The 22,075-nt window shown below is 36.5% G+C and overlaps 1 protein-coding gene across 2 annotated transcripts in view; it reads left to right on the top strand.

Annotated features, from left to right (window-relative positions):
• The window catches only part of SNX4 (sorting nexin 4), a 61,141-nt gene that overhangs the window by 30,365 nt on the left and 8,701 nt on the right, over positions 1 to 22,075 (top strand). For both annotated transcript variants that reach the window (XM_080808663.1, XM_080808662.1), the window contains exons 7-11: positions 15 to 87; positions 7,956 to 8,017; positions 14,174 to 14,239; positions 17,918 to 18,007; positions 19,899 to 19,998. In XM_080808663.1, coding sequence (XP_080664789.1) covers positions 15 to 87; positions 7,956 to 8,017; positions 14,174 to 14,239; positions 17,918 to 18,007; positions 19,899 to 19,998 — 391 coding nt within the window. The remainder of the gene's footprint in view (positions 1 to 14; positions 88 to 7,955; positions 8,018 to 14,173; positions 14,240 to 17,917; positions 18,008 to 19,898; positions 19,999 to 22,075) is intronic.

Below are 22,075 nucleotides of genomic sequence, written 5' to 3' on the forward strand. Positions count from 1 at the left end.
ATTTCCTATTTCAGGAGATTTACTGAACTAAAACACTACAGTGATGAACTACAGTCTGTCATCTCACATCTTCTTCGAGTTAGAGCTGTAAGTGGTCCCCAAGAGTTTTTCGACACACATTTATAAGGAAGTGCTTCTCACCTAATCACGTTTTTAGATAATGGATGGTATTTATGATGAATAGCTGATTTTTGCTTTCAGATTTGGCCTGTTTATCATCTAAATTGCATTTTTAAGAAAATGTGAAATGTTTTATGGCAACAACTTGAAGGGTTTTAGCCTGTTTTCTCTGTAGTTTGTGTATGGTTGTTTGACTATCTTGTCAAAGGCCTACCGTTTCACTGTTGGAATATAATTAAGTAAGTGTGGGAGTTTAGATCTACATGTAATGATATCCTTATACTTTCAAGGTTATTTTTTTCTTTAATAGTGAAATAGTTTATATATGTTAGGCCATCCTGTGCCTGTGCTCTTAAATTCTCCTGTATAAACTTATTTGGGGTAATGGTCTGCCATGACAAAATAAATTAGAAATGGAGGGACAATCACTGAATTTAACCATGTGGTTGGGCTGTGGTAGACAGGGAATCCTTAGAACTTGCCTGTGCTAAAGACTTAGAAAGGGGCACCTGGGTGGCTTAGTTGGTTAAGCATCTGCCTTTGGCTCGGGTCATGATCCTGGAGTCCTGGATCAAGCCCCAAATTGAGCCCTGCATCGGCTTCCTGCTCAGTGGGGAGTCTGCTTCTCCCTTTCCCTCTGCTCCTCCCCCAGCTCATGTTCTTTCTCTCTAATAAATAAAAAAAATCTTTTTCTAATAAATAAATAAAGTCTTTTTCCTAAAAAGACTTTATTTATTTATTTGACACAGAGAGAGAGAGAGATAGGCAAGTAGGCAGAGAGGCAGGCAGAGAGAGAGGGGGAAGCAGGCTACCTATTGAGCAGAGAGCCCGAGGCAGGGCTTGATCCCAGGACCCTGAGATCACGACCTGAGCCAAAGGCATAGAGGCTTAAACCACTGAGTCACCCAGGCGCCCCAATAAATAAAATCTTAAAAAACAAAACAAAACAAAACTTTGAAAGATACTGGGATACCAGGTCTAGGATCACAACTTACACTGATTGGAAACCTCTTAAAATGCATTATATGGGATTTGTTTTAATGAGATCATCTACTGGTGAGAAGTGGAAAGTGGGGGCAGTTTTAGATGAAACTAGATTGGCCATATGATAATTGTTGAAGGTAGTGTTGGGAAGTGAAAGTATGTTCTGCTGTTCTCTACTTTTTGTATGTTTGAAGATTTCTATGATAAAAAGTGTAAAAAAATAAGGGAAAAAATCCTTTTGAATATATTGGCCCAGTCTCCTATTTAACCATTTAGAATACCATTAGATTCCCTAAATAAATTATGAGATACTTTCTAATAAAAGAAAAAGGACCTGAGAGAATTCTTAGGCTAGAGTCAACATCTGGGTATTGGGAAGCTATGGATTGATAAGGTCATTAGACAACAGTTCTTTTTTTTAATTTTTTTATTTTATTAAACATATAATGTATTTTTATCCCCAGGGGTACAGGTCTGTGAATCGCCAGGTTTACACATTTCACAGCACTCATCATAGCACATACCCTCCCCAATGTCCATTTCCCCACCACCCTCTCCCGTCCCCCCTCCCCCCAGCGACCTTCAGTCTGTTTTTTGAGATTGAGTCTTTTATGGTTTGTCTCCCTCCCAATCCCATCTTTTCATTTTTTCTTTTCCTACCTCCCCCCAAACCCCCCGCATTGCATCTCCACTTTCTCATATCAAAGAGATCATATGATAGAGACAACAGTTCTTGTGGAAAGTTGGGGGTGGGGGGGACAGAGGCTCCCCAGAATGCTGGAAGAATAATTCATATAGCTTTGTCTTTCATACTAGAAACCTTGGAGAATCAATTTAAGTTAGAGATCTGGCTGGTTGTGAAAGCTATATCCTTTTTAAAGGCCTTCAACCAAAGGGAAGGGTGGGGAACACCGTAGAAAGCCTTGTTTTAACAGGAAGGTTAACAGTTCTGGGTGTTCGATTAGGCAGAGGTACATTACTGTGCACTCACATGACTAACCCCAGGTATTGAAAGGCTCTCAAACAGCCTTTCAGACCCAGAAGAAAACTGGAGGACAAAGCAGAAAAACCAGCTAGAAACTGATTTATGAGAAATCTCTGAGAGGAGTGGTGAATTGAACAGAGCGTAACAGCTAAACACTCAGAAAAGCTGTGAAGTATAGGTAATAAATTTAAGTGAGACCTGAAGGAGGGAGACATGATTGTCATTGTCATTGCTGTGAGACTGTTTATTTAGCCTGGAGGAAGGTATACATATGTGATTGCTTTCATAAAACAGTAAGAAAATTGTCACAGGGCAAGATAAACCATAGTGATTATATCTTGTTTTCTGCCGAAAGTATATTTTTAAGTGTGATTAATATTTAATAACCTTTAAAGATTATGGTGAAATTTAGCCATATCAAACTTTTTTTTGCCCTAGGACTTTTTTTGTTCTTCCTCATGCCTATATCACTTTTCCCACATGCCCCCCGCCTTTAAGAACCTCTCTTGACCTATTCTTTTTTGTCATTCATTTCTCACCTCAAATGCCTCCCTCTGAGAAATCTTTCCTGGGCATCTTATATAAAACATGATGCAGTTTTCTATCATTTTCTGTCATACTCTGTCATTGTTATTATCTTTATATTAACACTATCAGACATTGTGTTCTGTTTTAATTTGTTAATTATCTCCGCTACTAGTTTATGGGAGCTCCACAAGAGCAGCTTTATTTTCTCACTGCTAAATCCCTGGAATCATGTCCAATTCCTAGTATATACTCATTATATATATAATTCATTGAATGAATGAACAAATGAGTGTATATGCTGACATTTTTATATTTAAGAAAGATCTGAAAAAGTAGAGAAGTTGCTTCTTTTATTTTAAATTCCAGTATAGTTAACCTACAGTGTTATATTAGTTTCAGGCGTACAGTATAGTGATTCAACAATTCATACATCACCCAGTGCTCGTCACAGCAAATGTGCTCCTTAATTCCCATCTCCTGTTTCACCCATCCCCCACTTACCTCCCCTCTGGTAACCATCAGTTTGTTCTCTATAGTTAAAATAAATTGCTTCTTGGGGCACCTGGGTGGCTCAGTGGGTTAAAGCCTCTGCCTTCGGCTCAGGTCATGATCCCACGGTCCTGGGATTGAGCCCTGCATCGGGTTCTCTGCCCAGCAGGAGCCTGCTTCCTCCTCTCTCTCTGCCTACTTGTGCTGTTTGTCAGATAAATAAATAAAATCTTAAAAAAAAAAAAAGAGTGGGTGGCCTCGGACAGAGAGGAGCTGGCTTTGGACTGTCTCTGCCATTTATTGGGTCCTTCAGACAAATCTAGTAAACTTTCAGGGTTTGTTTCTTTGCTAAAAATTGGGAGTATTTGCCAGCATGTAGTAGGTACTGAATAAACATTTGTTATATGAAGGTGTCTTATTCATAGAATTATGAAACTCAGATGAAATAATTTGTGTCTTATAAATAATAACGGAATGATAATATTGATTGCTAACATTTACCACTGTGTGTCAGCCGGAGCTCAAGCGTATTATAATATTCTTACCAAGTTCCCACAACAGCCCTTTAAAGATAGGTACTGTTACTGTCCCCATTTTGTAGATTAGGAACAGAAGCAAAGGAAAGTAACTAAATGAAATTAAATAATTTGATAGCACACTATAATAGATGTGTTGAGTAATTTTGTGTTGAGTAATAATTTCCACTTTTTTTTTTTTTAAGATTTTATTTATTTATTTGACAGAGAGAGAGACTCAGCGAGAGAGGACACATAAACAGGGGGAGTGGGAGAGGGAGAAACAGGCTTCCTACCGAGCAGGGAGCCCGATGCGGGGCTCGATCCCAGACTCTGGGATCATGACCTGAGCTGAAGGCAGCCACTTTAACCGCTGAACTACCCAGATGCCCCCAAAATTTCCACTTTTGTCTGACTCTAGAGCCCATGCTCTTAACTACCTATAAATGGCATATTGACAGAGGACATAAATTCAGGTAGACTGAGCAAGAAGAGAACTGGCTTTCATTGATTCATCCTCCTTATTGCCAGGACCCTTAGAAATGTCATCTTATTTAATCCTCACAAAGTTATATGATGGTCATTTCCACATTTCTAGAAGAAAGGTGTAATAATAAGGATTAGTTTGGTTTACTAAATCTCCAAAGTTAAACCCTAAAGTAAGAAGGAGCTGGAATTTGAACTCATTCGCTTGACTATAAATCCTGTGTTTCCTCTGTAGTATATGCTGCCTCTTAGGGGAAAATCACATTTAAAAGCAAGGGGGGATTAACGTCACAAATACTGTGAAAATGCACATTATAAATATTAAGATACTACTTGACATTTGTAGTCCTAAAGATGGTACTGTCTAGTGTTTGTGAGCTATTTAGTGATGGTGGCAGTATAAAGTACTACGTGCAGCTTGTTTGGGAACCATTGTGGCAGTAAGTAACAAGAGTTTACTCTCATCATCTTTGAGTGCTTAGGAAATAGTTCAAAAGAAAAGCAAAGCTATGTGTGTCTAGGATCGTCCAAAGAATGTCCTGAAACTGTCCATTTTAACATTTAATCAGCTACTACTTCAGTGAGGACAGAAAAGGCAATCTTATCGCTCCCAATGATCCTGAGCTGGGTAGAACGATTGGATGAGTCTGTCACATTTCTTCTGCTGTCATAGAATTTGCTAGGTGTCACTCCTTCCCTGTCAGTTGTCAGATGATCAGTTTTCAAAAAAGAAAGACTTGTCAACAGAAATGAAATTGGCAGTCTGGCTGCTTTTCCCTGTCACCAATGACCCATAAATTAATTTGGTTTTAGGTTTTCATCATTCCTGTTTTATTTTTCTGCCCTTTTTGCTTTTCCTTTTCTCTAGAAATGATAATTTTTGGTTATAGTTTTTCTTTGTTTCATCTTCTTTCTCAACGCCTGATGATCTAGGTACAAGTCATTTCATGTTTAAGTTGGCTGGATCCGTTTGTTTCCATGAATAGCTGATACCAGAAACACTGGTCTCGTAACAACTACTGTGTGTGTGTGGTCTAGTTCGTGGGTAGGTTGTTCCTTATGTGGCTGCTCACCTTTTTGGTATAGGAAGACTCTTACCTCTTTTGGGCATGCTATGTGGGCCAAATTATTTTTCAGAGTTCTAATTATGGTAGAAGATCCTTTTGTACCAGCTTCCAGGAGTGATATACTTTAAAGAAATAAACCTTTAATCCTTGGGATTTACAAACTTTTTAAAAAAAGATTTTATTTATGTATTTATTAGAGAGAGAAAGAGCATGAGCATGAGTAAGGGGAAGGGTAGAAGGAGAGGGAAGGAGACTTCCTGCTGAGCTGGGAGCCCAGCGAGGGGCTCAATCCCAGGACCCTGAGATCATGACCTGAGCCAGAGGCAGATGCTTAATTGACTGAGCCACCCAGGTGCCCCAAACTTTGTCTTTGAACATTTATTTGGGATCTGCATTTTGTACTTAAGTTGCTTGTAGTTTCTGTTCTTACGTGGTTAATAAGTGCTCTCCCTCTCTTCCATACTTAATATCTTACTGGGTGATAAAATGCTCAGCTTTCCAGAAGAGGTTTGATCTTTAAAGTACAAAGATCTAAGAGAGTTAGTGGTCTAGAATGGCATTTTGCCAGTTCTGTATGATGTTTTCTAGTGCAAACCATATCTCTCTTGAATAGTCATGATTCATGTATGGTGTTAAAAGTCCAAAAAGTACTGTGTGAAAGAAAGAAAAGTGTTAAATTTTGGGATGCCTGGGTGGCTCAGTTGGTTGAACAACTACCTTTGGCTCACGTCATGATACTGGAGTCCAAGGATCGAGTCCCGTGGTTGGGGGCGGGGGTCTGTTCCCTCTGACCCTTCCTCCCTCAAGCTTGCTCTCTCTCAAATAAATAAAATCTTGGGGGAAAAAAAGTGTTTAATTTTACTATCTCAATGTTTCCCAAACTTACTTGATGATGGAACAACTTTAAAAAAAAAAACAAATAGCCTTTGACACTCTCTATAGGACTCAAAAAATAATTGGGAAGTAACATCCTTAGAGAAATTAGTTGAGAGGTCTGGGGACAACTCTGGAATGTTTCAAGCAGAATGAAGTCTATGAGTTTTGTCCTGAGTCTAGTGCAGGGATGGGCAGACTTATGGAAGGCCAGATAGTAAATATTTTCAGCCTTTTGGGCCATATGATCTCTGTCAGATCTGTTCAGCTCTGCTGTGAAAGCAGCCATAGACCATGCTGACATGAATGCTTTAAAAAGGCTTTACAGAAACAAGCTGCAGTCCTGTGGTGTGCTGCTCCCTAGTCTAGTGGGTATGCGTTCCTTCAAGCCAAGCCAAGGAGAGATGGAAAACATTTTATGTTCCTCTTAGACCTGCTCTAAGTATTTATAATTCTGGTTCCTTCACTTTAAGCCGAGGTATTTTTTTTTTTAAGATTTTATTTATTTACTTTACAGAGATCACAAATAGGCAGAGAGGCAGGCAGAGAGAGAGGAAGGGAAGCAGGCTCCCCACTGAGCAGAGAGCCCGATGCGGGGCTCGATCCCAGGACCCTGGGATCATGACCTGAGCCGAAGGCAGAGGCTTTAACCTACTGAGCCACCCAGGTGCCCCTAAGCTGAGGTATTGAAAGGGTTAGGATTTGTTGTATGGTTAATGCCTAATTCCTCAGATTATTCACATCTGAGTAAGAAATTAGGGACATAATTTATCCTAGGGTTTACATTTAGAAACTGTGTACCAAGAATTTTTTTGTATACCAGGAATTTTTTTTTTAGGATTTAGGGTTTTATGTGGAATTACCTTTTGGCCTACAGTTCACGTCCATAACACTTTGGAGGAGAGTTTGTGGTGTTTTGTCTTTTGTAAAATTTGTGTGACTAGCTAAGCAGTATATATTTCATCTCAATCTAAATTATAATTCTATTTTTATTAAAATATCTAACGTGTTGGTTAGAAGGAGTTACCATGATAAAGTAGCATTGAAGTATGTTGCATGTATTTAGCATTTGTGTATAAAACTGTTAATAAAATTGAAAATGTTTATTTTCCCCCCTGATAAATGCCAGTTTGAGGACTTAATCATAAGGAAACAATTGAAATTTAGAAAAAACTTTACTTTCAGAAATGTTTATTAAAACATTGTGTATAACACTAAAAAACTTAGGGGTAGCTAAATATCCAACAAGGAGTGGTTTTGTATTTTATACGCTGCTACGTGGAATTTTATGCAACTATTTAAAGTGGTATTTATTAAAAGTAATAGTGGCCTGCTGGATAAAAATATTATCACCTTTACAAAAAATTTATTTATTTGAGTGAGAGAGAGCATGAGAGGGGAGAGCATCAGAGGGAGAACAGGCTCCCTGCTGAGTGGGGAGCCTGATAAGGGAGTTGCTCATGGAACTCTGCAATCATGACCTGAGCTGAAGGCAGTTGCTTAACTGACCGAGGTATCCAGGCGTCCCTATCACTTAATATAGGAAATTTTTAAGCAATAATGAAAACATGTTTATATATGTTCTTTATTTTTATGTGTGTGTACATATATGTACACACATATATACATAAATATATATACATATGTATACATAGTATATACATATATATACACACACACATACATACATATATATACATAAAAGCAGTTACATAAATATGATGGCAGCAGTATCGCCCCCCCCCCCATAATGAGACTTTGGGAAATTAAAGTTTTTTCTTTTTCATGTTTTCCAAGTTTATTGTGCTAAGCATTTTTTTTAAATGAGTATAACATTTCTCTTTTTTTAAAGAGTAAACTGTGTATAGCTTTGATCTAATATTAATTTCTTTTAAAAATTTGTTCCAGAGAGTAGCAGATCGACTGTATGGTGTATATAAAGTACATGGGAATTATGGGCGAGTTTTCAGGTGAGCATTATATAAGCTTCTAAAATAATTGATTAGCTCTAATTAGCTTTTTGCCTGAGAACTATAATTCCTGAACATTCATGGGTCTGAAATGTAGAAGTTTAGTTTTCATTTATTTTTTATGTTACAGCGTAATTAGTTAATGTTTTATTCAAGTGTACTTAATATCCAGTGTTATATTAGTTTCAGGTGTACAATGTAATGATTGAACAATTCTATACATTTCTCAGTGCTCATCAAGATAAGTGTACTCTTAAATCCCCTTCACCTGTTTCACCCATTTCCCAACCGCCCCCCCCATACCAGTTTGTTTTTTGGTATTTAAGAGCCGGAGGTTTTTTTTATCTCTTTTTTTTTGTTGTGTTTCCTAAATTCCACATGTGAGTGAAATCATACGGTGTTTGTTTTCCTCTGTCTGACTTACTGCACTTAATGTTATACTCTCTAGGTCTATTCATGTTGTTGCAAATGGCAAGATTTCATTCTTTTTTATGGTACACACACAGTGGATAAAGAAGATGTGAGCTAGATATATATAAGTATAAATATACATAAATATATAAATATTTATCTAGCTCACATCTTTATCTGTTCACCTATGTATGAACACTTGGGTTGATTCCATATCTTGGCTATTATACATAATGTTGCAACATACATAGGGGTACATATATCTTTCCGAATTTTTTTTTCTACGGTTTTCGTTTTCTATGGGTAAAGAAAATCTGGGTGAATTCCTCGTAGTAGAATTACTGAATCATATGGTAATATTGTTTTTAATTTTTTGAGGAACCTCCATACTGTTTTCCAGAGTGGATGCACCAGTTTGCATTCCCACTGACAGTGCAGGAGGAGTCCTTTTTCTCCACATCCTCATCAACACTTGTTACCTCTTGTCATTTTGATCCTAGCCATTTTGACAGATGTGATACCTCATTATGGTTTTGGTTTGCATTTCCCTGGTGATTAGTGATCTTGAGAATCTTTTCATGTGTCTGTTGTCTGCCTGTATGTCTTCTTTAGAAAAAATGTCTATTTAGGTCTTCTGCCTATTTTTAATTGGATTATTTGTGGGGTTTTGCTGTTGGTTTGTACAGATTCTTTATATTTTGGATATTAACCCTTTATCAGATACATCACTTGCAAATATCTTTTCTCATTCAGTAGGTTGTGTTTTCATTTTGTTGATTGTTTCCTCACTGTACAAATGCTTTTAATTTTGGCTTTTGTTTATCTTATCTGAGGAGACATATCTAGAAAAATGTTTCCTTTGGCTCATGTCACAGAGGTTACTACCTATGTTTTCTTCTAAGAGTTATGATTTCAGGTCTCACTTTTCCGACTTTAATCCATTTTGAGTTTTTTTTGTGGTACAAAAAAGTGGTCCAGTTTCATTCTTTTGCATGTAGCTGCCCAGTTTTTTGTTGAAGAGATTTGTCGAAGAGACTCTGTCTGTTGAAGAGACTCCATTGTAATTCTTTTTTTTTTTTTTAAGATTTTTTAAAATTTATTTGACAGAGATCACAATTAGGCAGAGAGGCAGGCAGAGAGAGAGGAAGGGAAGCAGGCTCCCCACTGAGCAGAGAGCCTGATGCAGGGATCGATCCCAGGACCCTGGGATCATGAGCTGAACCGAAGGCAGAGGCTTAACCCACTGAGCCACCCAGGCACCCCTCCATTGTATATTCTTGCCTCCTTTATTGTAGATTGACCACATAGGTGTATATTTATATCTGGGCTTCTGTTTTGTTCCGTTGATTTATGTATCTGTTTTTGTGCCAGTACCATATTGTTTTGATTACTACAGCTTTGTAGTATTTCTTGAAATCTGGGATTGTGATACCTCCAGCTTTGTTCTTCTTTTTTAAGGTTGCTTTGGCTGTTTGGGGTCTTCTATGGTTCCTCACAGATTTTAGGATTATTTGTTCTAGTTCCATGAAAACTGCTGTTTGGTATTTTGATAGGGATTGCCTTTAAATCTCTAGATTGCTTTGGATAGTGTGACACGTTTTAACAATATTGGTTCTTTGAGTCCATGAATATGGAATGTCTTTTTATTTGTGTTCTCTTCAATTTCTTTCATCAGTTTTTATAGTTTTCAGAGATGACAGGTCTTTCACCTCTTTGGTATTTTTATTTTTAGTGTAGTTACAAGTGGTTCTTAATTTTTCTTTCTGCTGCATTATTAGTGTACAGAAATGTAGTAGTTTTCTGTATATCAATTTTGTGTCCTGCAACTTTACTGAATTCTTTATTGGTTCTAGTAGTTTTATGGTGGAGTCTTTAGGGTTTTCTGTATCTGGTATCATGTTATTTGCAAATAGTGAAATTTTTACTTCTTCCTTACCAGTTCGGATGACTTGTATTTCTTTTTCTTGTCTGCTTGCTGTGGCTAGGACTTGAGTCCTGTTAACAGTGGTGAGCATTGACATCCTTGTTCCTTTACTGATCTTAGAGGAAAAGGTTTCAGTTTTTCAGCATTGAGTATGATGTTAACTGTGGGTTTTTCATATATGGCCTTTATTAATGTTGAGGTATGTTCCTTCTAAACCCACTTTGTTGAGAGTTTTTATCAAGAATGAGTGTTAGACTTGATCAGATGCTTTTTCTGCATTTATGGATGATTATATGGTTTTTATTCTTTCTCTTTTTAATGTGATATATCATGTTGATTGATTTGTGAATATTGAACCACCCTTGCATTGCTAGAATAAGCCCCACTTGACTGTTGGAATAGATCCTTTTAATGTATTTATTGAATTTGGTTTGCTAATATTTTTTTGAGAGTTTTTGCATTTACGTTCATCAGAGATATCAGCCTGTAGTTTTGTTTTGGTATCAGGACAGTGCTGGCCTCGTGGAATGAATTTAGTTTGAGAATAAGTATTAGCTCTTTCTTAAATGTTTGGTAGAATTTAGTTGTGTAGCCATCTGATCGTAGACTTTTGTTTGTTGGGAGGGTTTTTTTTTTTTTTTAAACTGTTTCATTTTTATTGCAAGTAATCAGTCTGTTCAAATTTTCTATTTCGTCCTGATTCAGTTCTGGAGGGCTCTGTTTCTAGGAATTTTACCCATTTCCTCTAGGTTGTTCAGTTTGTTGGCATATATAATTTTTCATAATATTCTCTTGTAATTCTTTTTATATCTGTGGTGTTGGGGTTTTTTGTTGTTATTTCTTGTGGGTTTTTTTTTTTTTATCTTAGCCATACTGATATGTATAAGGTCATACTTCATTTTGGTTTTGATTTACACTAGATAATTTATTCTTACTGATTTTTTGTGTGTGTGTGTGGTGTTGGTTTTTATTTCTTCTTCTTAATTTCTGATTTTATTTGGGTCTCTTTTTTTCTTGAGTCTGGCTAAAGGTTTACCAGTTTTATCTTTTGACTAGCTCCTTATGATATCAGTCTCAAAGAATTTTGTTTTGAAATGATGTCCTGTAATCGTAGTTTTCAAAGTTTTTGTTTTAAAGTATTTCTTAGACAATTATCATATGATCTCTCTGATATGAGGAATTTGAGAGGTTGCGTGGGGGGTTGTGGTGGGTAGGGAGGGAAAAAATGAAACAAGATGGGACTGGGGAGGGAGACAAACTGTAAGATTCTTACTCTCACAAAACAAACTGAGGGTTGCTGGGTAGTGGGGGGTATGGAGAGGGTGGTTGGGTTATGGACACTGGGACGGGTATGTGTTATGGTGAGTGCTATGAATTGTGTAAGCCTGATGATTCACAGACCTGTACCCCTGAGGCAAGTAATACATTATATGTTAATAAAAAATTTTAAAATAAAATAAATTATTTTTTTCAATAAAAAATAAGAAATCCAATCTGTTGAGCCGATGAAAATGAAACTACCCTGAAGCTGTGACCAGTGCCCTTTATTTTGTTGGCAGAATGCCCAAGAAGATTCCATTGGAAATCACTGTTTTATAGAATTAGTGATACTCTTTTTTTTCTTTCTTGGTGTTACTTTATAATTTTTGAAGGATTTTGCAAAAGAGTTTTTCAGTCTTGGGGTAGCTTTAGTGTTACTTAATTTAGAATATGTACTTGTGTATAGTGCTTGCATGTTGTGGTTATTTTTGAGCCTTTTGTGATTTTTTTTTGTGTATTAATTATTTTGGTTGTGACATCTTAGAAGTTGTTAACCAAATATTTTTATAAGAAAATGTCTTGCTAATGTTGCATTATAAGTCCTTTTGATTGGATTAATTTAAAAATGATTCATTTTATATTTTTCAATAGGTAATACATTCATATGGCACAAAATTCAATAGGAATAAAAGCTTTTACAGTGACAAGTCTCCCTTCTCTGTTAACCACCCAGGTCTCCTCTGAGACAGCTAATACAGTTTTCTTGGTTTCTTATGCATCCCTGTAGTAAAATGTAATTCTATAAATATATTAATATACAAACACAGTTGGATGCTTAACCAACTCAGCCACCCCTTAAAAATATTAACGAATCTTTACACCCAACGTGAGGCTTGGACTTAGAACCCTGAGATCAAGAGTTGCATGATCTACTGACTGAGCCCGCCAGCCTCCCCTATAGTTCATAGATGAACTTCAGGTTGTCAGAAGTTTCTGAAATTCCATGCCAAATTTTGTTTGTGATTTTTTTTTTTCCCCTTCTCAGGGAAAAGGTCCACAGTTTTCGTCAGTTTCTGCAAAAGAACCAAGGCCTTTTTTGATCTGATTCCTCTATGACAATTCCCTACCCATTAAGTACTTTAAGATTCAGTTATAAATTCAGTTATCCCTCTTATAATGTTGATGTTAAATCTAAATGTTGATGTTAAAAACTACCCTTTAATAGTTCCTTGTATGTTAATGGTTTCCTCCTCTCCACTATAACCTGGTTAACATTTCCTATTTCCAATCCTAGATATATCCTTGGACTCCAGGTTAGAACCTTTTGTTTAGTAGTGCTTCTTAAATTATAATGGGCATATAGATCACCTGGAGAACTATATTTGAACTATATATATCAAATTTAAGGTGACAGAGGTATGGAAAATGAATATTTTGGTGCAGTAGATCTGGAATGGGTTCTGTGATCCTGCATTTATTTATTTATTTACCTTTTATTTTTTTAAGATTTTATTTATTTATTTGTCAGAGAGAGAGAGAGCACATGCACAAGCAGGGGTAGTGGCAGGCGGAGGGAGAAGCAGGCTTCCTGCTGAGCAAGGAGCCTGATGCGGGACTTGATCTCAGGACCCTGGGATCAGGACCTGAGCTGAAGGCAGACACTTAACAATCTGAGCCACCCAGGCATCCCTATGATCCTGCATTTCTAATGAAATTCTAGGTCATACTGTTGCTAGACCACAGTTTGAGTAGCAGAGGGCTAAGACTTTATGTACTTTGAGGTCTTGTGCTATTACGTAGAATTCAGTATAGTTTTCCTCCTCACATTTATTAATTCACTTATTGCTTCATTTTTTTCATTTTACCTGCAAGCTGTGAATACCATGTATTTTTCAGGCTCTAAACTACTTAATAGGCATACATAGGTGATAAAGCGTGAGTCCTACTTCCTTGAACTAGTTTTCGTCTTGTTTGGTAAACAGAGGAACTAAATTGGTTATGTTGGCCTTGAGTTGGTGGTACATAGTTAGGTGCTCAAAGATTAATTAGATGGATGAAGTATTTTTGGGATAGCCAGTAGACAGTTCATCTGGACTGTTGATTCTTTTTTATTTTATTTTTTTTTTAAGAGAAGGGGAGAGAGGCTAGGGCAGAGAGAGGGGCAGAGGAAGATAGAGAATCTTACCTCACACAGGGCTCAATCGCACAACCCTGAGATCACGACCTAAGCTGAAATCAAAGTTCAGATGCTTAACTGCCTGAGCCACCCAGATGCCGCATGGCATTAATTCTGGTAACATGACCTACAGTTACATTGAATATGATCACTGCATTTCATTTTTGGCTAGTTATATTTTTCATCTGCCAAAACCCTTAGGTTCCTTTCTCATGTGAAGAACAGGGCTTTGGATATATTGAATTTGAGGTGACAGAGTTATATAAAAGCAGAATTGTCCTGTTTGTTTAAAAGGTAGCTAGGAAAGAAACCTTATAAAATATCCCTTTTGAAAATATTCCATATCTAATTCATGGTGTGTTTGGTTTTATCTTTTTCTCCCTAGTGAGTGGAGTGCCATAGAGAAAGAAATGGGGGATGGACTGCAGAGTGCTGGTCACCATATGGATGTGTAAGTACCTAGAACAGTTAAGGTAAAACCTGGGGTGAAGTCTAGTGGTAAAATGTTAGTGATTCTTCTGTTTTTATCAAGTTTGCTGGCTTTTATGTTATACACTGTGGATCCAGATCTGACTTATACAAGTTTATTTCAGGAATGAAGGTTAATTTAAAAACATTCAAAAATCAAATCAGACCAGTTCATGTATTAGTAGAATAAAGAAGAAAACCTGCATGTTAATTTCAGTACATGTAGAAAAACATTTCAGCATCCACTCACAATAAAAATGCTCATCAAACCGGGAATAAAAGGAATTTCTTCAGTTTAAAACTTAAAACTACTATTGTACCTAATAGTGAAATACTAAAAATGAAAACTTATAGATAGTACTGTATTTAATAGTGAAGTACTGATGCTTTTTCTAAGGAATAAGGCAAGGTTGTCTGCTCTTACCACTTCTTGTAAACAGTGTACTAGTAAATCCTACTCAGGCAAGAAAAAAACAAGTAAGAGGCATTAGTCTTAGAAAGGAAGAATTAAAACTATCTTTTTTTGTAATTAAAAGGATCCTTTACATGGAAAATCGTAAAGAATCAACCAAAAATATTATAGAACTAACAGCTGAATTTAACAAGGATGCCAAATATAAGATCAGTGTATTAAAAATAAACTGTTGGGACGCCTGGGTGGCTCAGTGGGTTAAGCCTCTGCCTTCGGCTCAGGTCATGATCTCAGGGTCCTGGGATTGAGCCCTGCATTGAGCCCTACATCGGGCTCTGCTCAACAGGAAGCCTGCTTCCCCCATTCTCTCTGCCTGCCTCCCTGCCTACTTGGAATCTGTCTGTCAAATAAGTAAATAAAATCTTTAAAATAAAAAAAATAAATAAAGCATTTTTATATACTAGCAACAAATTGAAAAGCAATACTTTTTATAATAGCATCAAAACAAAATTTTACAGATTAATAAAGACTTCATATATAAACACTGCTGAGAGAAAATTTTAAAGACCTAAATAAATGGAGAGAATTAATGTATGTCTTCATGGATTGGAAAACTCAGTAGTGTTAATATGTCCATTCTTCCCAAACTGCAGTCCCAGTTAAAATTCTGATAACTTTTTAATGGAAATTGTTATACTAATTCTAAAGCTTACATGGAAATTCAAAGGACCTAGAGTAGCCCAAACAGTCTTGAGAATAAACAAACCTAGAACTTATTACCTGATTTCTTTCTTTCTTTTTTTCTTTCTTTTTTTTTTTTAGATTTTTAAAAAAGATTTTTATTTATTTATTTGAGAGAGAGAGCATGAGAGGGCAGAAGGTCAGAGGGAGAAGCAGACTCCCCATGGGGCTGGGAGCCCGATGCGGGACTTGATCCTGGAACTCCGGGATCATGATGTGAACCGAAGGCAGTTGCTTAACCAACTGAACCACCCAGGCGCCCCATATTACCTGATTTCAAGACTTACTATAAAGATACAGTAGTTATCAAGATAGGATTTGACATAAAGGTAAACAGAACAATGGAACAGAATAAAGTCCAGAAATAGACCAGCATTTAAATAGTACATTTCAAGAAGTGGTTCTGGAATAACTGGTTATCTACATGGAAAAAAATTAACCTTGAGCTATTTCTCATTCCTTACATAAAAACTAATGTAATTTGGATCATATACATAAGTATAAAAGCTAAAATTACAGCATTTAGTAGAATACATAAAAGATTATCATTGCAAACTTCAAATTAGCAAGGATTTCTTAAAGAGAACATGAAAAAAATTTTTAAATGGTGAATTGTCCTTTATCAAAATTAAATATTTTGTTTATCAGAAGATACTATTATAGGTAGGGAGGAATGTGAGTAGTTAGTGTTAGAGAAGATGAAGGCGTTGTGGTGATAGTGGTTAACGTTTGCAGAACAGTGTGAATGTACTTAATGCCACTTAACTACACGTAAAAATTATTAAAAAGTAAATTTTATGTTTATTTAACACACACACACACACAAAAGATACCATTAAAATAATGAAGAGGCAAGCCAGTGACTAGGAGTAAACATTTCCAAGCACAATATATAAAGAACTCTTACAACTCAGTAATAAAGAGACCAAAAATACTTATTTTATCTAAATATTTCTTTGGGCCATATTCAAGCTAACTGGCTACTTTCCAACCAATTTGCTTAACCCTAAGAAGTTTTCCTGTATTCTGTTGATTTAGAATTTTCAGGAATTTAGGATTATCCCTTCAGTTGATTTATTTAAAGCATTAAATAAAATTAATTTCAGTACTGCTATCTAAAAATCATTACCACTTATATTTTTCTACCCAAGGATGTTCTGTTTATCTGTTCACTATTTCCTGTCTTCAAGCCACCAACCCTGTGGTTCCTCTTTTTTGTTTCCTTAACATGAACTCTGAGAATCACAGATTTATGAATTAAAGGCAGTTTTTCCCACTCTTACCGGTGATTCTTAAGACTTTCTTCAGTCACATAGAAGAAATTCCATACAAATACAAGTTTGTAATTACAGAATATGTACTTTGCCTGTTTTATAAATCCTTTAAGCACATAGCTTTTCAGTGACTCTTAATGTAGGTTTATTTATTTATTTTTACAACTCCAGTAACTTGTTTTCTTGCCTACATAAAGCAGGTCTGGAGACATAGTATATGTTTTTCTTTTTTTCTCATGCCAGGAAGTCAGAATTAATTTGAAAAAGGATGCTTGTTACACCATACAGAAATAGTACATGACATAACCCATGTCCTTACGGAATTTGGAATATGATTAAAGAAATAAAACCAAGACATGACACATTTGATAAAATATAAGTTGTGAATTGTTGATAAAAGATCAGAAGTGGGGGGCACCTAGATTGTAGCTCAGTGGATTAAGTGGCTGACTTTGGCTCAGGTCATGATCTTGGGGTCCTGGGATCAAGCCTTGAGTCGTCTCTGCTCAGCAGGGAGCCTGCTTCTCCCTCTGCCCCTCCTCCTGCTCATGCACACTCTCTGTCTTTGTAATAGATAAATAAATAAAATCTTAAAAAAAAATCAGAAGTAGAGTGATGACTAAGGACTAAAGTAGTCTGGGAAGATTTCCTAGAGGTGCTGAGATACGTGCTTATAGGATTTGGAGAAACAGTGTGGAGAGCTGTCAAATTTCTGTACGAGGAAGGACTCAGGTCCAGGAAAGAGAATGGCATGACAATGAGGGGCTTGACCAGATCAAAGCACAGGTTGCTATTGAGAATTAGCATAAAATAAGGCTTCTAAAGATTTTTGTAGTCTTAACTCTATTTTTCCTTTTGTAGCTTTTAGGCATTACTGTATGTAGTTGCTGCCAGGAACATCTGAGCACCAATTACACTAAACTCTTATTTTTTCCACAGATTTTGTAGCCCCTTCATAAAATATCTTTGAACAAAAGATATTATAGTCTTCCGGTGCTGCTTAAGCTACCTGTAAGAAGGACCTTTGTTTGTTTGTTTTTATTTCCAAACCATTGCTGATTGAAACATTTTGGTAAAATTCAGTAAAATTTTCATGGTAATTAAAAATTGCCATGTCTGAATGCTTATTCTCATTTTGTGTACTTACTTTTGTTAGGGGTAGCAAATAGCATTGCTTTTGATCATTAATACTTTGTATCATGATAAAAGTTTGTATGCGATGTTTTTTAAACAGGTATGCATCTTCTATTGATGATATTTTAGAAGATGAAGAACATTATGCAGATCAGTTAAAGGAGTATCTGTTTTATGCAGAAGCATTGCGGTAAGTATAATAAATGTTCCAGATGTAGCCGTGTGGCTGGCTGGTCACCACTCTTCATATGTTGCCAGAAAGTAAAGATAGTAAGGTGATTTTTAAATGAATTCATCCCCCAGGTATTGAATGAGGTCTCATTGTAATCCCTGGTGTTGCAGAGTGATAGGCATAGACTTTTTTTTTTTTTTTAAGATTTTTATTTATTTATTTGACAGACAGAGATCACAAGCACACAGAGAGGCAGGCAGAGAGAGAAGGAGTGGAAGCAGGCTCTCCGCCGAGCAGAGAGCCCAATGTGGGGCTTGATCCCAGGACCCTGGGATCGTGACCTGAGCCGAAGGCAGAGGCTTTAACCCACTGAGCCACCCAGGCGCCCTAGGCATAGACATTTAAGACAAGCTCTGTTCTTGAAACAATATTGATAAAACTTGTCAGTCTCCAGCCTCAGGTTTTGTATGTTGTTCTACTTCTTTCAGTTTGTAGATTGGATGCAAAATACAGATTGAGTGTATGTAGTCTTGTCACTAGGCAGTATGTTGCCATTTTTATTCTGTAATTCTTTCCACGTCTGCTTTTCTTCTTACTAAGTTTGTGTAAGTTCTTAATATCAACACTTTGTCTTCTGTTTTTATGGTATTTCTTACAGAGCCAAACAGAATTCTCTGGTGTATAGTTCTATTTAATAAAGAAGAAAGTAGTATACTTTTTCTGTCCAATTTTTAAAAAATGAATTGTTTTCCTGGAATAGGTGGCATTTGGTCATAGCCACTTTTGGTTATTTTCCCATCACTTTTTTTTTCTTTTTTCTAAATATCCCATCACTTTAAAAGCAGTATAAGAATTCTGTTAGGACACCACAGCACCAATTTTCCTTTAGCTCTTCGTTAACTGGTGTGAAAATGTCCACACATTGTTAGCCTTGTTGCTTCTAGGACTTTGAGTCGCCAGGAGTCCAAGGTTGCATTACAAAGCAAAAGAAAGTTGCTGAATGCAGTGGAATTCTGCACAGTTCTTAAGCACTGTAGGAAAGATTAATGTATATTCATATGTCCATGGTACATAGCTAAGTAAGATGAGATGTAGAATCACTTGAGGCATGTGCATATGTGTATTTGTAAGTGCCTACCTATGGTCTGGCAGAATATGCACCATCTGTTCATATAGATTGTGTCTGGGAGTTAGGGAAAAGAAAGAATTCTTGAAACTTTTTTTATTTTGTGCATTCCTGTAGTAGAATCTTTTTTTTTTTTTTTAAATGCTGTGGATTTTATGATAAAAACTAAGGCATTTTTTTCCCCTAGGATTTATTTATTTGAAAGAGAGAGAGAGCATGTGTGCAAGCAGTGGGCCAGGGCGGGCAGAGGGAGAAGGAGAGACTCTCAAGCAGACTCCCTGCTGAGCACAGAGCTTGACCCCGGGCTCAGTCTCATGACCCTGAAATCATGACCTGAGCCAAAATCAAGAGTAGGACGCTTAGCCAACTTAGCCACTTAGGCACCTCAAAGCTAAGACATTTCTGTATAAAAAAGAAAATGTTGAGAGATCTTTTCAAAGAATATTCAGTTGGTTTATAAGATTCCACCATTAGTTTCTGAGTTACACAAAAGATTTTATTGTTAATGTATGTAATAATGGTGAGTTTATTGAAAAAAATGTTGCAGCTATCTAAAAAGCAACCCTTTTTTGTTAAGTATATGTAAAATTTTTATGCTTAGGTTCTGCTAGATTTAATTTTTTAATATTGGGCTACTACATTTTAAACTTGAAAATTCTATCTGCACTAGTTCTGAGCCTAGTAAGACATTCTGAATGCTTCCCCTCATCCCCTGAAAAAAATTTTAGTATGTTAAAAGAGAAGCCACAAAAATTAAATGGCAGCACTTTTTTTCATCCCTAGGGCTGTATGCAGGAAACATGAACTTATGCAGTATGACTTGGAGATGGCTGCTCAGGACTTAGCATCCAAAAAGCAGCAATGTGAGGAACTGGCAACTGGGGTGAGTGTTTCCATTTAGGTCTCTGCATCATTGCCACAAGCCATATAAGGAAGCAGCTGTAGCTATAATACTCAGGATGCCTGTAGCTTTTATAGGGGAATAATTTATGGGCAACTTTATAATTCTTAGGGTTGTGATCTTGATATAAAAAGACATAAGCCATTAGAACATTGTATTTATATGGCATTTTAAGAAATTCTGCCAGGGCACCTGGCTGGCTCAGTCAGTGGAGCATGTAGCTCTTGACCTCAGGGTTGTGAGTTCGAGCCTGACATGGGGTGTACAGATTACTTAAAAATAAAATCTTAAAAAAAAAATTCTGCCAACATTGCTCTTTGTAGTAAGTATCTTTTCATTTATGGTAAGCCCAAATGAAAAAACATTATTCTTTGTGATTGAAATAATGACCTTTGTCAGGTTTACTTTTATAAAATATATTAGAGAAGTTTTAGTTTACTTTGAAAAGCTTTACCCAGTTACAATCAGTGCTTCTCTGCTAAGAAGGAGCTTTTGGTACGCAGTGAATATTTGTGAAGAAAATTCCATATCTTATTGTATGAACCTTAGACCGTTTTTATAATCAGTTTTCCACTGTCCAGCCATTTTCTTGGAAAATGGCTGTAGTGAGAATACACAACCTGGAAATAATGGAACAGTGACAGTGCCACCATTTATCAGCCGCTTCATAGTTAACAAGTACTTTGGTATGTCTGAAAAGCTGCAGATGTATGTGGGAAAAGACAATGTTGGCCACAAAACATGTATACACTAGGCTTGATTTATTTTTTTTAATTTTTTTTTTAGGGTTGATTTATTTTTAAAACTCGGGAACTTCCCAGGCCATTTTCAGGGAGTAGGGTTCTCTACTCCTCCATGTAAAGGGAAAAGTGTTTCAGTAAACTATGGAGAGTGAGGAGGTGTTGAAACTGCGATGCTTGAGGCTTCCCTCCAAGCAAAGGCATCCTATTTTATAGATAGATACCCAAGTTTCAGTGTGTGTTATACAGATTTAAAATTTTTTTTGTTTCTTTGTGTGTTTTTGGTCTATTTCCTTTATTGCCTGTTGAATTTTATCTATTTTTTAATGCCCTAAAGAAATATAAAAAAATATGACCTCTGATCTAAAGAAATAACTTGCCTAATACTTCACCTAGAAGTTTTCCATTTGATAAGAAGTTCAGTTAGAATTTTTTTCTTTGACTATTCCATATTATTCCAGTGTTAGGAATCATATTAGGAGCCCCTTGGTTATAAGACTTAAGAGGCTTCTGTCTGAGGTATGGGGAAAATGGCAAAAGTTTTTGTTTCTCTCTCTTTCTTTAAAAGATTTTATTTATTTATTTGACACAGAGAGCCCGATATGGGGCTCGATCCCAGGACCCTGAGATCGTGACCCGAGCTGAAGGCAGCGGCTCAACCCACTGAGCGCCCCTTTGTTTCTCTTTTTTAAAAAAATGTTTAATTGTGGTTTAAATATAATAGCAAAATTTGTCAGCTTAACCATTTTTTTAAACTGGTTTTTTCTCTTTTTAAACTGGGGGTTTTCTCTTTTTCTTCTTCTGTTTATATATGTATATATCTACCTACCTTGAAAGATTTTATTTTTAAGTAATCTCTACACGTAATGTGAGGCTTGAACTCAAAACCATGAGATCAAGAGTCATATACTCTACCCGTCGAGCCACCCAGGCGTCTGTATTTTTCTTTCTTTCTCTGTTTTTAAAAAGATTTATTTATTTATTTATTTATTTATTTGACAGACAGAGATCACAAGTAGGCAGAGAAGCAGGCAGAGAGAGAGGGGGAAGCAGGCTCCCCACTGAGCAGAGAGGCCGATGCGGGGCTCGATCCCAGGACCCCGAGATCATGACCTGAGCCAAAGGCAGAGGTTTAACCCACTGAGCCACCCAGGTGCCCCTGTATTTTTCTTTTTAAAGTCTTATGATTTCAAGCTTACAGAATAGTGGGAAAAAATTAGTACACCTATTGAATTTACACTGATACGAATTAAAAGCAGTTTTACGAGAGCATGGGTTAAGGAATGGTTATACTAGGGATCATCTTAACCATTTTGAAG

Source organism: Martes martes (assembly GCF_963455335.1).
Source record: "Martes martes genome assembly, chromosome: 1".
Taxonomy (NCBI): Eukaryota; Metazoa; Chordata; class Mammalia; order Carnivora; family Mustelidae; genus Martes; species Martes martes.